Source organism: Melanerpes formicivorus, unplaced genomic scaffold, assembly GCF_026170545.1.
Source record: "Melanerpes formicivorus ecotype bairdi unplaced genomic scaffold, bMelFor1.0.p_v2 SCAF_133, whole genome shotgun sequence".
In the NCBI taxonomy this organism is placed as follows: domain Eukaryota; kingdom Metazoa; phylum Chordata; class Aves; order Piciformes; family Picidae; genus Melanerpes; species Melanerpes formicivorus.
The window spans coordinates 153,016-177,615 of NW_027142485.1; the positions used below are offsets into that span (position 1 = coordinate 153,016).

At 45.1% G+C, this 24,600-nt stretch overlaps 1 protein-coding gene across 1 annotated transcript in view; it reads right to left on the bottom strand.

Annotated features, from left to right (window-relative positions):
* Window positions 1–2,340: 2,340 nt before the first annotated feature.
* Window positions 2,341–24,600, bottom strand: part of TNFRSF21 (TNF receptor superfamily member 21) — a 51,679-nt gene continuing 29,419 nt past the window's right edge. The window contains exons 5-7 of the mRNA XM_068168148.1: window positions 15,577–15,630; window positions 12,752–12,971; window positions 2,341–2,853 (exon numbers count right to left, since the gene is read on the bottom strand). Of these exons, the coding sequence (XP_068024249.1) occupies window positions 2,624–2,853; window positions 12,752–12,971; window positions 15,577–15,630 (504 nt within the window). The 3' untranslated portion in view covers window positions 2,341–2,623. The remainder of the gene's footprint in view (window positions 2,854–12,751; window positions 12,972–15,576; window positions 15,631–24,600) is intronic.

Below are 24,600 nucleotides of genomic sequence, written 5' to 3' on the forward strand. Positions count from 1 at the left end.
TTCTTCAGGATACTTAGAAGACATTGCTACCACTGCAAGCTGAATGCTTCATTTCCAGTGAGGGAAAAGCCTACCCCAGTGCTCCAAATAAAAGCTCTTGCTATTTTGCACTGTATGTCATCTGTCCATGTGGTGAAAAGTTTTAATCCTGTACTTATGTACAGTCCCTGTAACAGAAATTTTCAATGCCAGACAGAAGGAAAACACAGCACCCTAGTTGGGGGAAAGCACCTTGGAGCTAAGTAGACAAACTGACAGTACCATAAACCAGATACATTCATCCCACTAAAGTTTCCATTTGTAGAGAGAATAACAAGGGATGAGTTACTTGGAAGCAGAGATTTTAAGGATAACCGTAATGTAACAGGGCAAGAAAACCACCGTGACTGCAAGGCCTTTGCTCGCGAGTGACTCAGCAAAGCAGCTGCATCCTGGAAAATTAATACTTCAGCTCCCCCTCAAATGCCTGCAAAGCTTTTGAAAGCCTGCAGAAACAACCCTGGAACCCTCATCGGCCATCTGATCTGCTCACCACTATGGGGATTAACACATATCCCACATCTCGGCTCAGTGTATGGACCTGCCTCACAGGGAAACATCCTTCCAGTCTGCAGAGAGCTCCAGCAGTGGGGACTCAAGGCAGTGCTTTCAAGAGAAAGCAATCACATTTTGTTTTCAAAGATAAAGCTCACAATCCCCAAATGACAGAACCTCCCTCTTCTTCCAAGGCACCCTGATGTGGCCGGTTGACGTTGCCCCCTTAAGAAAGGGAATATGGTGGACGGAAGTTGGTAAACGGAAGGAATAGTCTAAACTAATTTCATTGGATGAGTGGGAGGAAGCACTTCTGAGCTGGGACTATACTGGACATTTCCAGCACTTCTCAGTCAGTCTTGCTTCCGCCTCTTCTCCGTGCAGCAGCTTTCTGTGCTGGGCTTTCTGCCAAGGCCTCGGCCTTGAAAACCAGATAACAGGCCTGTATACTAACTCCCTTCCAATTAACACGAACTGCTTCTAACTTTTTTTTTCCTCTCTTCTCTTTCTCTTTCTATCCCATTCTGGGGAAAGGGGGGGAAGAGAGGGGAGAGCGGAGGTGGGGGACCCCTCTCTGCCGAGGGGGGCACTCTCATTTCTGTGTTACTCTGTTGTATATCTTTGTATATATTGTAGATATTGTAAATTTGTAAATAATCCCCTGCAAACCCTACATCGCTTTGTAAATATAGCTCCACTGCTTTGCTAATTCAGCTTGCGAGTTTTTTTTTCCTTTCCCTTCAATTTTTTTTTCCCTTTTACTTTACAAGGGGGAAGGGAGGAGGCTTCTCGGCCTTACCCTTCCACCCACCACACCTGAGCAGGCCTTGTCCCAACTTATGTGCCACCGAGCAGAGGCAGGTGTTAAGAAGGTTAACACAGAACCATGTCAAGTAACAAACACCTAGTATTTATTAATAAATTAGTACACTGGAAGGCAATTTTTCAATTCATTCCCCTCTTCTCCCACTCCCACCCGTCCCCACAGGGCGGTACATGCCACCCTCATATCATGATTTCTTTAAACTGAGCGTAGTACAGACTGTTTGTTATGGGAGCGTAATAGTTGCAAATATAATCAGACAGACTTCTTACGATGCAGTTTCCCCCCCACACACCCCCCAACCTCTTTTCTTTGAATAAAAAGTGAAGTGTGATTTGACGAGACTATTAAGACCAGGTGAGGTCTTCAGAGAACCTATCGGCCACGTCTGTATAAAAAAACAAGAGACACGAGTGTAAAAGCATAGCTTGGTTTAAGTCTTACAACACGAGGAGAGTAGGACAACCGGCGGCTGCCTTCGTCTCCCAGGCCCCGCCATTCCTGCAAATAGCAAGGCAAGAGAGCTCCTTACATTCAACTGAAGGCAAAGGACCTTTTCATCACCTGAAAGGTTGGTGAGACCAACCCTCTTCTCTGCATCGAAAGCGCTTCTGCTTTAGTTTATAGGAGCGCAATGATGCATTGTCCGGGTGAAAACTGTACAATAAATAACCGGGCTAGTAAAATCTCAGCAATGGATATGAGCCATACAATAGTACATTAAAAAAGATAAGTCAGCTCAGGTGGGAAGCTTAGCTGCATTAAGAGACAGTAACCAGCAACAACTGGGGTAGATTGGGGTTTTTTTGTGTGGTTTTGCCATTTACCGCTCCGAGGCGAAGGGAGGTGGTGGGTGACGGTCACTCCAAGCAACAGCTTTGACATAAGAAATGGGTGACAGAGCAATCCCCGACTCGATGTGTTAAATCATAACAGATTTGCGGTCTTTTAGTTCATTAACTGCCCTCTTCCCCCCCCCCCCCCCCCCCCCCTTTAAAGTGCATTGATTGATCTGATTGGAATGAGTACAAGGAGAAGAAATGCTCAGGAAGGGGACAGAGGTTGCAAAGACTTGGACTGAGTGATAGAGTTAAGGAGGAGGGGTGCAATTCTGGCAAACTGTCCCCCCTCCAGATACAAAGTACACCTCAATGGAAATACTGGCCATATATTCTACAACAAAACCTGCTTGCATATTGTCGGTCATCTTATCGAGTGCCAAGCTAGCTCTAGCAGATATTTGGAAAGTGTATGGTGACCCAGTGCCTACAGTAAGTCAGGAAGGTGGCTATAGACAGAGTCCAGGAGGATCTGGCTGGCTTCCTGGCTCTTGACTCCGGCAATCTCAAATAGCCTGTCCAGCTTATCTTCAGCCTGCGGGATCTCCTCTATCACATGGAGCTCCTCAGGATTGAGGATGTGCAGCATATCGTCGAAGATGGGCTGCAGGTCGCAAGGGTCCAAGCGCACCTGGCGCAGGACGGTGTCCTTCTTTTCTGTAAGAGTAAAGGAGAGAGAAGTCAAAAAACCTCTCAAAATACCTATGCCACTCACATCTTGGTCTCCTTGGAGACCTCAGTCCATCCCCTAGTGCCACCTCTGGAGAGGGACATTGTTGGGGATTGTTTTGAGCAAGAGGGGACATGGGTCCCAGGAACACCTGTGCAATTCAGGCCTTGAAGAATTCTCTGTTGATAATATAGTGGTGGAGTAGGAGCTGTGGGAAAGTGTTGATTTCCTGGTATGCTGAAGTCCAGCTGCCCCTGAGAAGGGAGGCAAGCAAGATAAGGAGGAGGCGAGAACTGGGAAAAAGAGCAATTAGACCGAGTAGAAAAAATTTTACAGAGTTGTGAAAACAATGATGTAACCTTTTAGAGAGAAACCAATAGTATGTGTTAAATTAGAATAGAATTAACTATGCATAAGATAAGACTATAAATAATGAAGTGTGGAACAATAAAGTTGGATGATTACTATCACTCATATTGAGTGATGTTGTCCCTGTCTCCGTTCTCGTCAAGTGGCGCCCGAACAGGGACCCAATTCTGCGGGTACTCTGAGCCGTTTCGACGGGGACGACAGTGGAGACCGCATCCGGGAATTACAGGCGAGCCAACCGCAGAGGAAGGCTCGGGCGGGCCAGTCTTGGCGGGCCGAAATTGGCATGTCAGTGGAAAATGTCGGCGGGCTGGAGTTGACGGGCTGACGGCAGCTTGGGCAGGCCGGTATCGGCGGGCCTGAGAAAAGGATCGGCGGGCTAGACTTGGCGGGCCAGCGGTGAGCTAGGGCGGGCCGATATCAGCGGGCCTGAGGAAAGGAGCAACGGACACCAGCAGGTAACGGAACGCAGCAGTGAAGTTCGCGGACGTCAGTGAATATGGAAAAAGAGGTAGCGCTCTCCTTATTTCAATGCTTTTTAGAAAAGCGTAAGGCGGAGATATCGCCCAAAGTAATGCCTGGGCTTTTGGCTTGAGGAAGGGAGAAGCGGACACCGGCAAGAAAGGCAGCGAAGCATAGGGCTCGCGGACGTCAGTGAATATGGAAAAAGAGGTAGCGCTCTCCTTATTTCATTGTTTTTTAGAAAAATGTAAGGCGGATGTTGCGCCTAAAGTAATTCCTGGGCTTTTGGCCCATGGATCCGCTTTAGGGCATTTCCCTAGCGGAGATAGTTATTTTGATGAAACTTGTTGGAGAGAGTACGGTAACAAGTTGTGGGACTTGGTAATAGATGGTGATAAAACTGCTATAAAACTGCAAAAGCCGTGGCGAGAATGCATAAACTGTATCAAAAAATATAAGTTAGTACAGCGAATGGCTGCTGCAGTTATAGCGAATTTGTCAGGACGAGATGCAGTGCCAGTTGTATCTGAATTACGACTGAAGGATGTGTTTGAGAAGTATCGACCGATCGACTGGGGCCACCCCCGATACATCTTGCGGCGACCACACCGCGTTTGCCAGCCACCACCACTGCTGTTTTGCCTCAAGCAGAGAAAAAGCCGAAAAAGGACAGCGAAACCTGTGCCTCAGTGTGTTCAATCCCGTTCATCAACATCTTCCTCTGACATCGCCAGCGAGGGCTCGGATTCGGAAGATTCAAACAGCGCCGACTTTGCTTTACAGCCCCCCCTTAGAAACAATGCAGCGCTTGGAGGCTCGCGGTTACGACATTCTTACGACCACACCCCTCCCGCGATCCCTGATGGCCCCCGCGGGCACCGACGGCTCCGGCCGAGGCGGCACCGACAGCTCCGATGACACAGGCAGCACCGACCGTAGCGGTGACCCCGGTGGCACGCACCAGCGGCCCCCCCCCCAGCGGCTCCAGCTGCACAACACCACATCCCGCCCCCCCCAGCGGTTTCTGGTACGGCTATTGTCGACCATGGCTCTGTTCTGATTAAAAGCAACAGTGCTAATTTCTTAATTTCTGATTGTAATGTCTTTCAGAGATTTGTTATTTAGAGTTTTGCTAAGTTTTCCTGGTAATCATAATGAATGGTAAACATTTGGTATTTACAGGTACTTAGTACATAGTAATTGCAGTAAGGTGTATGTACTTAGTAATGAGTTCAAATTGTAAGATTTTCTTTTGGTTTGAACCTTCTTAGTTGTCTGCCTAGGCATTTCAAAGGAGCTCCATGTAATATAGTTAAGGTTTGTAGTAAATAGGTATTAATTTTTAAAAGTATTCCTTAGCTAATGTGCAGAAGAATCAAGACTATGAGGAAACAGCATTTCCCATGAAGTCGAACATCAATCACAATAACTGTTATGATAATCTGGGATCAACAGCATCAATCAGAAGAATGTAACACAGCATCATGTGAATTAGGACTGAATATTATGGCTGGTTGATTGTTGTGTAATTAGAGAAAATGTTCATAGGGACTTATATGTTATCTCACCAGTTTGCTATAATTTTACACACTTAGAGGGAAAATCAAAACTCATAACAACACAACATGCATTTTCATTTTAGGTTGGAAACAACAACAAACAAACAAACAAATAAAAAAAAAGGGGGGGGGGGGGGGGAAGAGAGAATACCCCATAGCAAAAAAAAAAAAAAAGTTTTTTAATGGTACCGATAAGAGATCAGTATTACTAGGATGAGCAAAAACACATTATTATGGGTAATTTTATATTGGGCAAAGCAATGAAGCTCTTTTGCTCTTGCTGATTGCCTGCAAGTTTTCTGTCTGTGAAGCTAGAGCCTGGCCAGATCTACCTTTACAGATTAAAGAAATCTTGCTACCATTAAACAATTTATGATTTTTGACCATCCTAGAGAAAATAAAGATGCAACACACCCCTAAAGCAGATTGTAAAAGACAGTGCTAAGGATTGCATTTGTGTCTTAATCTCTGTGTGCAATGTGTTCGGGCATAATCAAGTCTTCTCTGTCAATAAGAAGAGTGAAATGTAAAGATCGGAACTATTAAGAGCTAAGTTCTTCTTTACAATGTCTGTTATCTTTGACCATGTATTATGCCAGCTCTGTTAGAGCATTCTATCTAGTTCAACTTAAGCTTTGTGCCTTGTATAGGCAACATGGCCCAACATGACAGGCAATAATGAATTTTGTTTGAGCCTTCACACTGTGGGTGAACCTTTTCAGATGTGTCTGATAGGGATACCCAGATTTGATGCAAATATGTTTGTTAATTACAGTAGTAATAGTTGTAGTAATGAGAGTGAAATGGCAAATTGTAGTGCATTAATGATTAAGGGACTGACTCAGCGGTTACCATATGATCCTGAAGAGCTGCGATTATTGGGCTCTCAGCAGGTTGGCAATGCATCGAGAAACTGGACTCGAACGTGTATTGTGGTTGGAGGTATGTTTAAAGGACAGCAAGGTTTTGAGCAAGTGTTAGAAGGTTGGGGGAAAGTGCCAGTTGGGATACAAAGCAGCTCTCAGGGATGGACTGACGTTCGTCCCAAAAGACCATATAACGTGTATGGTGACTATTGTGGATGGAATGACAAAGCAACAATAAAAGGTCTCATCGTGCCAAAACTGTGGGGTGCATATGGAGCTCGAGATCTCAGTGCAGGGACTTCAACAATTAAGAACAAAAATATAGCCCTTTTATGGAATAATCATATAGCAAAAGCATTGCCACCAGGTATATTTTTGATTTGTGGAGATCGTGCCTGGCAGGGAATTCCAGCTAACCCAGTGGGGGGGTCCCTGTTATTTGGGGTCTTTATCCATAATAGCACCTTCTCAGACTCAGTGGTTAAAACTTTTAAAGCAAATACAACAACTACGGAAAAACCGCACAATTGCACAATTACCATCAAGTTGTAATGACCAAGTGGAATTATGGGGGTATGCAATGAGAGCCTTTGTAAGTATAATTGTGCCAGGTGCCACTGCAGGAAAAGCCTTGAGTGCAGTAGAAAAATTAGCGTGTTGGTCAGTAAAAAACGCAAATGTTACCACTCAGGTGTTAGAAGGGTTATTGTTAGATCAAAAATCATTGAAGCACGCATTACTGCAAAATCGTGCTGCAATTGATTTTTTGTTGTTGGCTCAAGGGCATGGATGCAAAGATTTTGAAGGAATGTGTTGTTTTAACTTGTCTGATCATGGAGTGTCGATGCATGCTGAGATTAGGTGGCTAAAGAATCATACGCGCGCTGTTACAATTGTAAAAATTCCCTCAGATGATTGGTTAAGATCAATGTTTGGGAATGTGTCACAGTGGGTTATACAATTGATAAAAGAAGCTTTAAGGTTTTTAGGTATTATTGTACTAATTTTGATTATTGTTAAACTTGTTTATAATTGTATTATGCAAAGTGTTCAAAGGATAACCTCCAAGGCCTTACTTGCACAAAAGAAAACCGGGGGAATTTGTTGGGGATTGTTTTGAGCAAGAGGGGACATGGGTCCCAGGAACACCTGTGCAATTCAGGCCTTGAAGAATTCTCTGTTGATAATATAGTGGTGGAGTAGGAGCTGTGGGAAAGTGTTGATTTCCTGGTATGCTGAAGTCCAGCTGCCCCTGAGAAGGGAGGCAAGCAAGATAAGGAGGAGGCGAGAACTGGGAAAAAGAGCAATTAGACCGAGTAGAAAAAATTTTACAGAGTTGTGAAAACAATGATGTAACCTTTTAGAGAGAAACCAATAGTATGTGTTAAATTAGAATAGAATTAACTATGCATAAGATAAGACTATAAATAATGAAGTGTGGAACAATAAAGTTGGATGATTACTATCACTCATATTGAGTGATGTTGTCCCTGTCTCCGTTCTCGTCAAGTGGCGCCCGAACAGGGACCCAATTCTGCGGGTACTCTGAGCCGTTTCGACGGGGACGACAGTGGAGACCGCATCCGGGAATTACAGGCGAGCCAACCGCAGAGGAAGGCTCGGGCGGGCCAGTCTTGGCGGGCCGAAATTGGCATGTCAGTGGAAAATGTCGGCGGGCTGGAGTTGACGGGCTGACGGCAGCTTGGGCAGGCCGGTATCGGCGGGCCTGAGAAAAGGATCGGCGGGCTAGACTTGGCGGGCCAGCGGTGAGCTAGGGCGGGCCGATATCAGCGGGCCTGAGGAAAGGAGCAACGGACACCAGCAGGTAACGGAACGCAGCAGTGAAGTTCGCGGACGTCAGTGAATATGGAAAAAGAGGTAGCGCTCTCCTTATTTCAATGCTTTTTAGAAAAGCGTAAGGCGGAGATATCGCCCAAAGTAATGCCTGGGCTTTTGGCTTGAGGAAGGGAGAAGCGGACACCGGCAAGAAAGGCAGCGAAGCATAGGGCTCGCGGACGTCAGTGAATATGGAAAAAGAGGTAGCGCTCTCCTTATTTCATTGTTTTTTAGAAAAATGTAAGGCGGATGTTGCGCCTAAAGTAATTCCTGGGCTTTTGGCCCATGGATCCGCTTTAGGGCATTTCCCTAGCGGAGATAGTTATTTTGATGAAACTTGTTGGAGAGAGTACGGTAACAAGTTGTGGGACTTGGTAATAGATGGTGATAAAACTGCTATAAAACTGCAAAAGCCGTGGCGAGAATGCATAAACTGTATCAAAAAATATAAGTTAGTACAGCGAATGGCTGCTGCAGTTATAGCGAATTTGTCAGGACGAGATGCAGTGCCAGTTGTATCTGAATTACGACTGAAGGATGTGTTTGAGAAGTATCGACCGATCGACTGGGGCCACCCCCGATACATCTTGCGGCGACCACACCGCGTTTGCCAGCCACCACCACTGCTGTTTTGCCTCAAGCAGAGAAAAAGCCGAAAAAGGACAGCGAAACCTGTGCCTCAGTGTGTTCAATCCCGTTCATCAACATCTTCCTCTGACATCGCCAGCGAGGGCTCGGATTCGGAAGATTCAAACAGCGCCGACTTTGCTTTACAGCCCCCCCCTTAGAAACAATGCAGCGCTTGGAGGCTCGCGGTTACGACATTCTTACGACCACACCCCTCCCGCGATCCCTGATGGCCCCCGCGGGCACCGACGGCTCCGGCCGAGGCGGCACCGACAGCTCCGATGACACAGGCAGCACCGACCGTAGCGGTGACCCCGGTGGCACGCACCAGCGGCCCCCCCCCCAGCGGCTCCAGCTGCACAACACCACATCCCGCCCCCCCCCAGCGGTTTCTGGTACGGCTATTGTCGACCATGGCTCTGTTCTGATTAAAAGCAACAGTGCTAATTTCTTAATTTCTGATTGTAATGTCTTTCAGAGATTTGTTATTTAGAGTTTTGCTAAGTTTTCCTGGTAATCATAATGAATGGTAAACATTTGGTATTTACAGGTACTTAGTACATAGTAATTGCAGTAAGGTGTATGTACTTAGTAATGAGTTCAAATTGTAAGATTTTCTTTTGGTTTGAACCTTCTTAGTTGTCTGCCTAGGCATTTCAAAGGAGCTCCATGTAATATAGTTAAGGTTTGTAGTAAATAGGTATTAATTTTTAAAAGTATTCCTTAGCTAATGTGCAGAAGAATCAAGACTATGAGGAAACAGCATTTCCCATGAAGTCGAACATCAATCACAATAACTGTTATGATAATCTGGGATCAACAGCATCAATCAGAAGAATGTAACACAGCATCATGTGAATTAGGACTGAATATTATGGCTGGTTGATTGTTGTGTAATTAGAGAAAATGTTCATAGGGACTTATATGTTATCTCACCAGTTTGCTATAATTTTACACACTTAGAGGGAAAATCAAAACTCATAACAACACAACATGCATTTTCATTTTAGGTTGGAAACAACAACAAACAAACAAACAAATAAAAAAAAAGGGGGGGGGGGGGGGGAAGAGAGAATACCCCATAGCAAAAAAAAAAAAAAAGTTTTTTAATGGTACCGATAAGAGATCAGTATTACTAGGATGAGCAAAAACACATTATTATGGGTAATTTTATATTGGGCAAAGCAATGAAGCTCTTTTGCTCTTGCTGATTGCCTGCAAGTTTTCTGTCTGTGAAGCTAGAGCCTGGCCAGATCTACCTTTACAGATTAAAGAAATCTTGCTACCATTAAACAATTTATGATTTTTGACCATCCTAGAGAAAATAAAGATGCAACACACCCCTAAAGCAGATTGTAAAAGACAGTGCTAAGGATTGCATTTGTGTCTTAATCTCTGTGTGCAATGTGTTCGGGCATAATCAAGTCTTCTCTGTCAATAAGAAGAGTGAAATGTAAAGATCGGAACTATTAAGAGCTAAGTTCTTCTTTACAATGTCTGTTATCTTTGACCATGTATTATGCCAGCTCTGTTAGAGCATTCTATCTAGTTCAACTTAAGCTTTGTGCCTTGTATAGGCAACATGGCCCAACATGACAGGCAATAATGAATTTTGTTTGAGCCTTCACACTGTGGGTGAACCTTTTCAGATGTGTCTGATAGGGATACCCAGATTTGATGCAAATATGTTTGTTAATTACAGTAGTAATAGTTGTAGTAATGAGAGTGAAATGGCAAATTGTAGTGCATTAATGATTAAGGGACTGACTCAGCGGTTACCATATGATCCTGAAGAGCTGCGATTATTGGGCTCTCAGCAGGTTGGCAATGCATCGAGAAACTGGACTCGAACGTGTATTGTGGTTGGAGGTATGTTTAAAGGACAGCAAGGTTTTGAGCAAGTGTTAGAAGGTTGGGGGAAAGTGCCAGTTGGGATACAAAGCAGCTCTCAGGGATGGACTGACGTTCGTCCCAAAAGACCATATAACGTGTATGGTGACTATTGTGGATGGAATGACAAAGCAACAATAAAAGGTCTCATCGTGCCAAAACTGTGGGGTGCATATGGAGCTCGAGATCTCAGTGCAGGGACTTCAACAATTAAGAACAAAAATATAGCCCTTTTATGGAATAATCATATAGCAAAAGCATTGCCACCAGGTATATTTTTGATTTGTGGAGATCGTGCCTGGCAGGGAATTCCAGCTAACCCAGTGGGGGGGTCCCTGTTATTTGGGGTCTTTATCCATAATAGCACCTTCTCAGACTCAGTGGTTAAAACTTTTAAAGCAAATACAACAACTACGGAAAAACCGCACAATTGCACAATTACCATCAAGTTGTAATGACCAAGTGGAATTATGGGGGTATGCAATGAGAGCCTTTGTAAGTATAATTGTGCCAGGTGCCACTGCAGGAAAAGCCTTGAGTGCAGTAGAAAAATTAGCGTGTTGGTCAGTAAAAAACGCAAATGTTACCACTCAGGTGTTAGAAGGGTTATTGTTAGATCAAAAATCATTGAAGCACGCATTACTGCAAAATCGTGCTGCAATTGATTTTTTGTTGTTGGCTCAAGGGCATGGATGCAAAGATTTTGAAGGAATGTGTTGTTTTAACTTGTCTGATCATGGAGTGTCGATGCATGCTGAGATTAGGTGGCTAAAGAATCATACGCGCGCTGTTACAATTGTAAAAATTCCCTCAGATGATTGGTTAAGATCAATGTTTGGGAATGTGTCACAGTGGGTTATACAATTGATAAAAGAAGCTTTAAGGTTTTTAGGTATTATTGTACTAATTTTGATTATTGTTAAACTTGTTTATAATTGTATTATGCAAAGTGTTCAAAGGATAACCTCCAAGGCCTTACTTGCACAAAAGAAAACCGGGGGAATTTGTTGGGGATTGTTTTGAGCAAGAGGGGACATGGGTCCCAGGAACACCTGTGCAATTCAGGCCTTGAAGAATTCTCTGTTGATAATATAGTGGTGGAGTAGGAGCTGTGGGAAAGTGTTGATTTCTTGGTATGCTGAAGTCCAGCTGCCCCTGAGAAGGGAGGCAAGCAAGATAAGGAGGAGGCGAGAACTGGGAAAAAGAGCAATTAGACCGAGTAGAAAAAATTTTACAGAGTTGTGAAAACAATGATGTAACCTTTTAGAGAGAAACCAATAGTATGTGTTAAATTAGAATAGAATTAACTATGCATAAGATAAGACTATAAATAATGAAGTGTGGAACAATAAAGTTGGATGATTTCTATCACTCATATTGAGTGCTGTCGTCCCTGTCTCCATTCTCATCAGGACATACCACCAGAAGAACTAAGGGAAAGGGTGGAAGATGGTGAGTGATGGAGAGAGGAGAAGATGGAGAAGCCCGAGTTGCTGAGGTACCTAATCCAGGATCCCACTAGAGCAAACACAGCATCTATAAATGCTGAGTGGCCAGCAAGGAAAAGTAAAGTTAGGATGGGAGCCTAAAAAGCTGATTTCTGCTCTTTTGAGTTGTTTTCGTTGGGTCAGCTTCATTCTGCATCCAAGTTCAGTAGACTGAGCTCAGTGTTTCACCTTCAGCAGAAGTTAAAGATTATTAAATGCAGCAAGTTAAACCCAGTAAACAACTTCACAGTAAGTGTAGGGGAAGACTAACAGTGATTTACATTTCAAGTCACATGAGGCAACAAGCAGGACCAAGGGTGAACAAATAAATCCATAATAATTCAATCTGGAAGTGACATTTTTCTGGTTTCCCATGCACAGAACAAAGCAACAGCCAATGTCAGGACAATCTCCTGCAGAACACCCAGGGATGCTACAATTTCTCTGGCAGCACTTCAAGGAATTAGAAGCTTTAAAAGGCGTTTTCCCATCTCAAGTCTTTATCACCTTCACTAACAGGATATTATGGTCTGGAATGAGGATGTGAAAAACATTTGGTGCCATGGTCTAGTCATGGGGGTCTGTGTTGATAGGTTGGACTCGATGATCCTTGAGGTCTCTTCCAACCTTAGTTATACGGTGATACTGTGATATCCTGGAGAGACACTTCTCCCAGTTATTTACTTCAACAATGACATGCTGGGCAGCTCTGCCGCATGTACTGATCACAGGGAACAGGCCATTAGGCCCTTTGGGCCTCCCCCTCCTCCCCAGGGCTGATTTTGGTACCTTTGGTAATAAAAGAGCCTGTCCGGCTGAGCGCAGAGGAGCCGCTGGAGGTTGAGTCGCACCGCAGGAGTGGCTCCGCTTCATCCACAAAGAAGCACTTCTTCTCTGAAGGAGAGGGCTCCACCGTGAGCACAGCTGCCTCAGGGGGCTTGGGGCTGGGGCTGGGCATGGGGCTGACCGGGCTGGGGCTCGCCGACAGTGCCAACCTGTCAGCTTCCGGCTTTGGAAGAGAGGGAAAATTAACTTGGGGTGATGCCATGAAACGGGCTCACACTCAAAAAAGCATCATCCCAGCTTCCAACACACCCCAGCATATCCTTGGTGAGCAATTCCTGCATTTGACCAGTCTCCTCCCAGGGGACCTCCTGATCCAGAAGGAACGTCAGAGTTGACCCAGGGTGGTGTGAGCATTTACCAATCTGGCACTCAACAGGCAGGAGGGTTAATGTAACCTGCACTCTTGGTAGCAGGAACTGCAGCCCCATGATGGTACATGCAACCACGGCAGGGCAGGTGTCGAGGGGACAGGGCCAGACTCTTTTCGATGACGCTTAGCAACAGGACACAGGGCAATGGGCACAAACTAGAACACAGGAAGTTCTAGCTAAACATAAACTTCTTTCCTTTGAGGATGCTGGAGCACTGGAACAGACTGCCCAGAGAGGCTACGGAGTCTCCTTCTCTGGAGATACTCAAAACCCTGTGCAAACTGCTCTAGGTGAACCTGTTTTAGCATGGGTGTTGGACTAGATCTCCAGAGACCCCTTCCAATCCCTACTATTCTGTGACTTTAACTTGGTTTTCCTCCTCATTCTCAGTTTATTAAAGCCCAAGGCTTAAACTCTTGGAAGCAACAGATGATGATGTCCAAGCAGATAAGTCCCCATAAACCCCTGTTCCAAACTACCATTTGCTCAAAGCAAGGCATAGCCCAGCTCCATGCCTCCAACCAGTGCCAAGGCTGCAGGCCAAGAGCTACAAGGTCCCTTGGGGATCTTCACTGCAGCAAGCTCCTGTGACCAGCTACACTGGTAACATTTTGAGTTAATGACTTGTTTGCCCTGTCTCACCCATGGTCCCTGTTAAAACATGGTAGAGAAATCCATGCCACCAGACTCCAAGTACAGAGCCAGAAAGAGCAAGCAGGGGCTAGCATTGACCACAATGTCATCCTTTGCTTTTTGCTAGCCTGATACAATGCATGGTCAAGCATTTGGCTCTGTGGTCCCCAGGACACAGCGAACAGTAAGCACTGTTGGGACACACTGTGCCAGGAAGCAGCACCATTTGGGTGCTGGCATGAACCCACTTCTTAATCTGACTGTGCTCTGCATCTTCCTTCTTGTATTTCTTTCCTACCTGCAGAGCAGCAGACATCCCTCCCCCATCTCTCAGCCTCCCTTCAGGCTGCTAATTTCAAACAGCATTTCTGGTTGTCATTAACTGCATGGATAAGTGGCTTGAAGCAGCACCCCCACATCCCCGGTTCGCAGCACCTCTGCAGGTCAACAGTCCCCCCCAGGCAGGTTGCCTTAAGGATGCTGAACTTGTGAAGAAGTTAAGTATTAGATGATCCTTAAAGATCCTCCCAAACCCTGCATCCCTGCCACACAGCAGAATGCAAGCCCTGTCCACTGCAACCCCCTTTCCCAACAGCATCTCACAACCTTTTTTTTTTTTTTTTTCTTCTACAGAGGGCAGACCAGGCTATTCCTGCTATCATGCTTTTGTCTACTACCCAGGGATTAAAATGCAAGACTTGGATTAGAGGCTGTGGGAAAGGGAGATGCTGAGCTACCTCTGCACCAGCATGGATATGCCTGGGCATTCCTCATCTGTATCGAGGAATTTGCCACCCACAAATCACATGTCTGCTGAGATGCCCATTAGTTCACATTAAGTGAACATTGAAGCCTGTTCCTGGTAGAATAAAAGGTGTGTTTCACCTCCCCCTGTTGAAAATAAACAGGAAAGGATTTGTTCTAGCTGAGCAGGTTACACAACCAGGCATGTTAAAAGTAAAAGTCAGCTTTAATTTTTAATTAAAAGAATCTGCCTTCTCCTCTGAAACTCCCTTTCTAATAGAGCTCATTGACAAGAATCAGTCTATTGCCTACTGGGGAAAGGCAAGGGAAGGGTCAGAGCAGCAGCTGGCTGCTTCCCAAATTTCAACATGCTCCGATTTCCCCTTTAAACAAAACAACAAACAGGCTTCAGGGGTTAGTGTTTTCCTGTGCAACTCATCTATTTGATATCCAGACACAAACCCACCTCCTGATTTCCAAAAAGGGGCTTGCAAGCCAAGGAGCAATTACAGGGAAGGCAGGGAACAGCTGCCTGCCCCAGCGCTGCCTTCCCATCAGAGGGGAAACACTCTTCTCAGAAGCAAGTCATTGGGAGTTTAACTAATTAAACAGCTACTAAAACACCCTAGGAAAAGAAAATATCAGCCGAGGTGATTTGACTGTAGGCGTCCCGGAAGCCCAAAGCTTTCCAAATAGCTGAACAGTTGAGAGCTTGAGGCAAAGCAAACAGGACGCTTGGATGTGTGTTAATATTTAAACCACAGGAAGAAAGTAAGTGGGGATGATGATTTTGAAAGGCTAGGAAAGCAAAAGGTTGCTGCAAGGTGAAGTCTGTGAAATAGGTGTAAAAATACACTATTCATAGCTCATGACTCATCTGCTTGAAGCCACTTTGGCCATTCCTATTTTTAAGAACAGCCGTACTGGAGTGAAACTGAGCTCTAGCTGGAAAAGAAAAAACCCAAACCAGCAAACCTCTATGCAGCCCTTTTGCCTTCCCAGAGCCGCCGCGTTCCTCACCTTTCCGTCATCGTTGCAGGGCTCCTGTGCTTGCCACTGCGGCTGCGTTGGCACCTGCAAGGACAGACACATGCAGACTGTTAGAGGTCCAGCCTGGAAACCGATGGCGCTGCAGCAGCTTTGGCATATCAGCAGCCTCCTGCAGCCAGTCAGCCGTACCAGGGCACTCTGCCAACTTCATTTTCTCTTGGGGTTTTTCTGAGCACTGCAACAAGAAATTTGCAATGCCCCTCCCACCAAAAAGAAAAAAAAATTAAAAATCTCCACAGCCCCCAGGTAGCCCTTTGGGATGCAGCTCAAGCACTGACATCCTCTTGAATCTCAGTGCAACTGGGAGAATGCTTTAAGCAGCTCAGGGTGTCCGAAGGTCTTTCCTAAAAGGAAAAGGGGACAGAAGTGGATGGGTCCAGAAGACATAGGCTTAGCTCTGTTTTCTTTTCACAGCTGCTCCCAACAGCTGTGTTTGAACTGGCTGGTCCCACTTTCTGCCTTCGTTTTACTGTACTGCTCAGCTTGGACAAACAGGAGCTGCAGCTGCTGTGCTAATGTTTGGAAGGGAGTAGTCATAGGCATTAAAAAAAAACCCTCCCTTAGGAGATGCTTCCCTACAATTCTTCCTGCAGCAACCAGACAGGAATAAAAACTGCTGCCAGCTTTGCTGCTGCATCAGTCCAGCTTTCAACAGCTGTGCTTGAGTTGGGGTTTTATTGCCCCCACATAAACACCACCCAAACTACTGTTGTTTTGGGGTTTAGTTGATTTGAGTTTTTTTTTGTCGTTGCTTTGGTTTTTGGGGGTTTCTTCTTTTTTATTGTTTGTGTTTGGTTGGTTTTGTTGTTTGGGGTGGGTTTTTTTTTTGGGGGGGGAGGGCACTGTTTTTTGTTGTGTTGGGGGGGGTTTGTTTTGTTTAAATAAAAGGACAATTTGATAAGGAGCTGGGATTGGAACAACCTCTGTAGATGCTGCACACTCTCTCAGGGTCAGGGATAAATTTAGCACCATGGCCACTGTTTCCTAGATTCCCTGCTGAAAGATGACACCCAGCTGACACCAGCCCTATTCCCACATCTGTTACACCTCCATAAAGGATGCAGAAGGAGAAATCCCAGCACATGAAAGCAGGGCAGGGTTGACAGAAGACACTCATTATGGCTCCCACAGGCATAAGGAGGACCTGCTTGGATGAGCAGTTTCATGGTGCATGTGGTGTTTGCGGGTCCACCTTCAGGGCAGATGAGGTTTTGGAAGGTGAAACACTATTAGCTGGGCCACAAGGTCTCATCAAGGGGGCAGAGATGCAGTGATGGCGTGCAGATGCTGCAGAGCAGGAGTCAAGAATTTTGACAGGATGGAAAGGGCCCAAGGGTGCTCAGCACCTTGGAATAGGAAAGTCCAAACATCCTCTCTGTGTCCTTAGCCTCTTCAGAACAGCCTAGTGCTCTTCTGAAACTGGCCAGGTTTCAGAAGAGCACTCACCACCACCTCTGTGGTGGCATCCCCCAACATGAGACAACCCTAGAGAAGAGCTACTCAAAGCCTCAAGCAACCCAAGGACAGGCAACGTCTTGTCTGGGGAGGGTTCAGATGCCAAGACCAAAACACAGCCAACCACAGAGAAAGCAGCTCTTCCTCACCAGCCCTGGTCAAATGTTTCTCTAAGCAGGAATTAACATCTCCGTGAGAGCTTGTGGTGGCTCCTATTTATCAATTTACCCATCCACTGTTTCAACTCAAACCATGGCATCTTGAGGGAACCATGATGAAGAGTTTCCAAACTCAATAACAGGCTAAATTGGTACCAACTTCACCTTGTTACAACCCCACCATATTCTACTTTCATCTTAAGCTCCCAAGCCCATCATAGTGCAAATACACACACCCAAGGAGATGTGGCTACCACAGGAGGGAAACCTCAAATATAACCACTTCTACTGTAAAGTTTATATTAATGTTCATATATTATTGACACTACTTTATAAATTATGGGCAGGAGCTGCTGGTGGCTGTATTTGGGGAACTCTGCTTTAGGCTCTTGACCCCCTCCCCCCAGGGTTCTGACCTGTGAAAGAGGAAGAAAAGGAGCCAAGAAGTGTTGCCACAGCCACATGCCTGGACACGGGGCCACTTTCATATCCTCATTTCCTCTGGCACCTCCCTAAAGTCCCACCTCCCTAAAGACCCAGCCCTGACATATCTGCTGATTCATGGGATTATCCACATCATGCAATTAGCCAAAGACCTAAATCTTGCTGAGCTCAGGTCTACAGCATGCCCCTCTCCATCTTCAACATCTGCCTTAGAAATTTATTATTTCTTTTAAGCTTTCCTGAGGCTGTGCTGCTGAACACCCCGTTTGCCTCCCCTCCATCCATTCCCTCAAATACGTATGGTTGTGCTGACCTCAGCTGAAATAAAAAAAAGTAAAAACTTAAAGCATTGCTCATGGTAAGACACTTAAGGTAGCCAACAAGGCCTTCCATGCCAGCAATAGCCCTAGTAGACCAGCATGAGGGAGCAGACACCCCTTGGTATTTGCAAAATGCTATTATGAACCCAAAAAAAATTCAATTACCCAATGCCTGCACCACACTGAAATTTTCTAAGTTTAATCCCAAAACATTGAACTATAATTCACTGGGAGAGCAGAGAGAAAAATGTATCTCTTCTTCCCCCCATTTATCCCCTATATTTGCTCCTGTCAGCAGCACTAATTTGGGGTGTGCCTCAGCTCACATGCCACTGCCCAGCAAACCTGCCTGCAAGGGGAGAGATTTTGCAAACCTCAAACTGGAGAAGTATTTGTGGCCAATGCCAACCTTTAATAAGATCCCTGAGAGTTAAATACACCCCAAAAAACCTTCCCACAGCTGCTCTGTTCACCGTATTTTCTGGATCAGCTGCAAAAACCCTAGCAAAGTGATTCAGGAGGCTAATCCCGTTTTAACCTAAATTCATTCAGCACGATGCAAAACCAGCATAATCTCCTGAAGCTAAAAGAGCTGACAAGCCATTCCCTTCTCCAAGGAAAAATGTTCCTGCCACGTATTGTAATGCTTTTGAGACTCCAATTAATTCCCCTGTTCCTATCAAGGGTTGTAAATATTTGGGTTTTAAAATCTGAGAGGTTGCCAAGGGGAATGGGGCACTATGGGAGAAAGCAGCTTCACCTCTGCGAGTGGGGTAGGATTTTGAAGGAAGGCTGGTTGTGTTTAGGGTACCGATTTGCTGTCTGAGAGTTACAGAATCATAGAGTTGTTTACAGTGGAAAGCACCTTTAAAGGTCATCTAATCCACTTCCCCTGCATTTATTAGGGACATCTTCAACCTCACCTTGAATGTTTTCAGGAATAAGGCATCTACCATTTCTCTGGGCCAGTATTTCACCACCCGCATTGTAAAAAATTCTTCCTTCTATCTAGTCTAAATCTTCTTTTAGTTTGAAATTATCATGCCCTGTTCTGTCACTACAGCCTCTGGTAAAAAAGACTCTCCCCATCTTTTCAATAAGCTCCCTTTTGAGTACTGAAAGGCCACAGTAAGATTTCCCAGGAGCCTTCTCTTCTCCAGCTGTAACTCCAACTCTCCCAGCATTTCTTCATAGCAGAAGTGTTCCATCCCTCTAATTTTTGTGGTCATCCTCTAGACACACTCCAACAGGTCCATGTCTTTCCTGTGCTGAAGACTCCAGAGCTGGACACAGTACTCCAAGTGGGGTCTCACCAGAGTGGAGTAAAAGGGCAGAATCACCTCCCTTGATCTACTGGCCACACTACTTTTGATAGAGCCCAGAATATAGTTGGCCTTCTGGTGCTAACTGGTGTCTCACGTCCAGCTTTTCATCCACCTAAGTCCTCCTCTATCTGGTTGCTCTCAATATCATCCCCCAGCCTCCAATGATAGCAGGGATTCCCCCAACATAGGCGCAAAGGAGGTGTAATTGTTACCCAGTAACACAATTTCTACCTATCAGTTGGGGTTATTGGTGCTTCTTATGATACAGGGTCATGGGGAGAGAGAAGTGAGTGCCCATCTGCACCCAGAGATGCCAGGCAAGGGCCAAAGACATCACAGACAGCACAGGTACCCATGCATTCCTACCAGGCTCATCTAAGATAGACCACTGTGTGTTGGACGCTTGCTGTTGGGTTCGGTCACCCCAAGGACTTCACACTTAGCTGCAGGGAGGACACATGCATTTGCACTGCTTATGCAAGTCCTCACTCTCTCTACAGCACAAAAAGCTCAAAGGTTTGCAGATGCACACCCTTTGGGTCTGAATGAATTCTGAGGCCAACAGATGTTTCTCCAACTGGCTCAGAGGAAAAAGCCCTTCCTCAACCACCCTCACCTCCATCCATGTGTTGTCCCATTGGCTTCCATGTTCAGAAGAAGCCTCATGAATCACCTTTAAAAACATTTCTAGAAGACCACTGAATTACCAGAGCAGAAAACCCCAAAACACACCAAGAGGTAAAACAGGAGTTGTCAAAACAAACCACAAAGGTTACTGAGGCAGCTTCCAACAACTTACACTCCAAGAACTTGCTACAGGATATTCTGCAGCAATTTGTTGTCCCAAAATGAGGAAGCTTGTTTTAAGGCCAGAACTGCCACAGAAGGGCAACTACTCTGGAAGATAACACACATGGACTGTCCTATGCCACCAGTCACTGCCTTAGAGGAAGTGACCAGCTGCTCTACAGCACCACCACTTAGAGCTCAAGGATGCTCAGCTCTTCTTGCAAAATCCTGGGGAATTACCAACAGCATTTTTGAGCAAGTTGAAAGAGGGATGCTTTTCCCCCTCCATCTCCTCAACACAAGGGCTCAAGTACCAACACATGAGGCTCAAGAGCTTGTTGGGGAACACCTGTGCAAATTAGGCCTTGAAGGATTTTCTGTAGCAATGAAGTAGGAGCTGTGGGAAAGTGCTGATTGCTTGGTATGCTGAAGTCCAGCTGCCCCTGAGAAGGGAGGCAAACAAGATAAGGAGACAAGAGCTGGGAAAAAGAGCAATTAGACTGAGCAGAAAACTTCCACAGAGTAGTGAAAACAATTATGTAACCTTTTAGAGAGAAACCAATAGTATGTGTTAAATTAGAATAGAATTAACTATGCATAAGATAAGATTATAAATAATGAAGTGTGGAACAATAAAGTTGGATGATTTCTATCACTCATACTGAGTGCTGTCGTCCCTGCCTCCGTTCTCTTCAAGTGGCGCCTGAACCAGGGACCCAAATCTTGCGGGTACTCTGAGCCGTGTCGACGGGGACGACAGTGGAGACCACACCCGGGAATTACGGGCGAGCCGACCACGGAGGAAGGCTCGGGTGGGCCAGTCTTGGCGGGCCGATATTGGCAGGCCTGTGGAAAGGGTCGGCGGGCTAGACTTGGCGGGCTGACGGCAGCTTGGGCGGGCCAGTATTGGTGGGCCTGAGAAAAGGATCAGCGGGCTAGACTTGGTGGGCCAGCGGTAAGCTAGGGCGGGCCGGTATCAGCGGGCTTGAGGAAGGGAGAAGCGGACACCGGCAAGAAAGGCAGCGAAGCATAGGGCTCGCGGACGTCAGTGAATATGGAAAAAGAGGTAGCGCTCTCCTTATTTCATTGTTTTTTAGAAAAATGTAAGGCGGATGTTGCGCCTAAAGTAATTCCTGGGCTTTTGGCCCATGGATCCGCTTTAGGGTATTTCCCGAGCAGAGATAGTTATTTTGATGAAACTTGTTGGAGAGAGTACGGGAACAAGTTGTGGGACTTGGTTATAGATGGTGATAAAACTGCTATCAAGCTGCAAAAGCTGTGGAGAGAATGCATAAACTGTATTAAGAAATATAAGCTGGAACAGCGAATGGCTGCTGCAGTTACAGCAACTTTGTCAGAACAAGATGCAGCACAAGTTGTATCTGAATTGCAACCGAACGATGTGGTTGAAAAGTATCGACCAGGGCCGCCCCAGATACATCTTGTGGCAACCACACCGCGTTTACCAGCCCCCACCACTGCCGTTTGCACCCAGCGGGGAAAAAGCCGAAAAAAGGCAGCTCAGTGTGTTCGATCCCGTTTATCAACATCTTCCTCTGATATCACCAGCAAGGGCTCGGATTCGGAAGACGACAACACCAGCAGCGAGGAATTCAAACAGCGCCGACTTTGCTTTACAGCCTCTCTTAGAAAAAATGGAGCACTTGGAGGCTCGCGATTACGGCGTTCTTACCACCGCACTCCTCCCGCGAGCCCTGCCGGCCTCCGTGGATACCGACGGCTCCAACAAAGACGATATCGGCTGACGCACCACCGATACCGCCAGCACCGACAGTAACGGCGGCCCAGTGGCGGCCACAGCTGCGCTACACCACACACCCCCCCCTTTCCCTTTTCTGGTGCGACTCTGCTCTGATTTAAAGCAACAGTGCTAATTTCCTCATTTCTGGTTGTAATGTCTTTCAGAGATTCGTTATTTAGAGTTTTGCTAAGTTTTTCTAATAAGAATAATGAATAGTAAGCATTTGGTATTTACAGGTACTTAGTACATAGTAATTGCAGTAAGGTGTATGTATTTAGTAATGAGTTCAAATTGTAAGATTTTCTTTTGGTTTGAACCTTCTTAGTTGTCTGCCTAGGCATTTCAAAGGAGCTCCATGTAATATAGTTAAGGTTTGTAGTAAATAGGTATTAATTTTTAAAAGTATTCCTTAGCTAATGTGCAGAAGAATCAAGACTATGAGGAAACAGCATTTCCCATGAAGTCGAACATCAATCACAATAACTGTTATGATAATCTGGGATCAACAGCATCAATCAGAAGAATGTAACACAGCATCATGTGAATTAGGACTAAATATTATGGTTGGATGATTGTTGTGTAATTAGAGAAAATGTTCATAGGGACTTATATGTTATCTCACCAGTTTGCTATAATTTTACACACTTAGAGGGAAAATCAAAACTCATAACAACACAACATGCATTTTCATTTTAGGTTGGAAACAACAACAAGCAAACAAATAAAAAAAAAGGGGGGGGGGGGAGGAGAGAATACCCCATAGCAAAAAAAATAGTTTTTTAATGGTACCAATAAGAGATTAGTATTACTAGGATGAGCAAAAACACATTATTATGGGTAATTTTATATTGGGCAATGCAATGAAGCTCTTTTGCTCTTGCTGCTTGCCTGCAAGTTTTCTGTCTGTGAAGCTAGAGCCTGGCCAGATCTACCTTTACAGATTAAAGAAATCTTGCTACCATTAAACAATTTATGATTTTTGACCATCCTAGAGAAAATAAAGATGCAACACACCCCTAAAGCAGATTGTAAAAGACAGTGCTAAGGATTGCATTTGTGTCTTAATCTCTGTGTGCAATGTGTTCGGGCATAATCAAGTCTTCTCTGTCAATAAGAGGAGTGAAATGTAAAGATCGGAACTATTAAGAGCTAAGTTCTTCTTTACAATGTCTGTTATCTTTGACCATGTATTATGCCAACTCTGTTAGAACATTCTATCTAGTTCAAATTAAGCTTTGTGCCTTGTATGGGCAACATGGGTCAACATGACAGACAATAACGAATTTTGTTTGAGCTTACAGACTGTGGGTGAACCTTTTCAGATGTGTTTAATAGGGATACCCAGATTTGATGTAAATATGTTTGTTAATTATAGCAGTAATAGATGTAGTAATGAATGTGAAATGGCAAATTGTAGTGCATTATTGATTAAGGGACTGACTCAGCGGTTACCGTATGATCCTGAAGAACTCCAATTATTGGGCTCTCAGCAGGTTGGCAATGCATCGAGAAACTGGACTTGAACTTTTATTGTGTTTGGAGGAGGTATGTTTAAAGGGCAGCAAGGTTTTGAGCAAGTGTTAGAGAGTTGGGGAAAAGTGCCGGTTGAGATACAACGCAGCTCACAAGGATGGACTGACGTTCGTCCCAAGAGACCATATATCGTGTATGGTGACTACTGTGGATGGAATGCCAGCTAACCCGGGGGGGGGTCCCTGTTATTTAGGGTCCTTATCCATAATAGCACCATCTCAGACTCAGTGGTTAAAACTTTTAAAGCAAATACAACAACTACGGAAAAACCGCACAATTGCACAATTACCATCAAGTTGTAATGACCAAGTGGAATTATGGGGGTATGCAATGAGAGCCTTTGTAAGTATAATTGTGCCAGGTGCCACTGCAGGAAAAGCCTTGAGTGCAGTAGAAAAATTAGCGTGTTTGTCAGTAAAAAATGCAAATGTTACCACTCAGGTGTTGGAAGAGTTATTGTTAGATCAAAAATCATTGAAGCACGCATTACTGCAAAATCGTGCTGCAATTGATTTTTTGTTGTTGGCTCAAGGGCATGGATGCGAAGATTTTGAAGGAATGTGTTGTTTTAACTTGTCTGATCATGGAGTGTCGATGCATGCTGAGATTAGGTGGCTAAAGAATCAGACGCGTGCTGTTATAATTGTAAAAAGTCCCTCAGATGATTGGTTAAGATCAATGTTTGGGAATGTGTCACAGTGGGTGTGGCCGGTTGACGTTGCCCCCTTAAGAAAGGGAATATGGTGGACGGAAGTTGGTAAACGGAAGGAATAGTCTAAACTAATTTCATTGGACGAGTGGGAGGAAGCACTTTATGAGCTGGGACTATACTGAGTTTCTCCAGCACCTTATCTTCAGTCTTGCTTCCGCCTCTTCTTCAGGCAACAGCTTTCTGTCCTGGGCTTTCTGCCAAGGCTTCGGCCTTGAGGCCGATAAGATACCAGGCCTGTATATTAACTCCTTTCCAATTAACACGAACTGCTTCTAACTTTTTTTTCCTCTCTTTCCTTTCTCTTTCTATCCCATTCTGGGGAAAGGGGGGGAGAGAGGGGAGAGCGGAGGTGGGGGACCCCTCTCTGCCGAGAGGGATTACTCTCACTTCTGTGTTACTCTGTTGTATATCTTTGTATATATTGTAGATATTGTAAATTTGTAAATATCTCCCTGCAAACCCTACATCGCTTTGTAAATATAGCTCCACTGCTTTG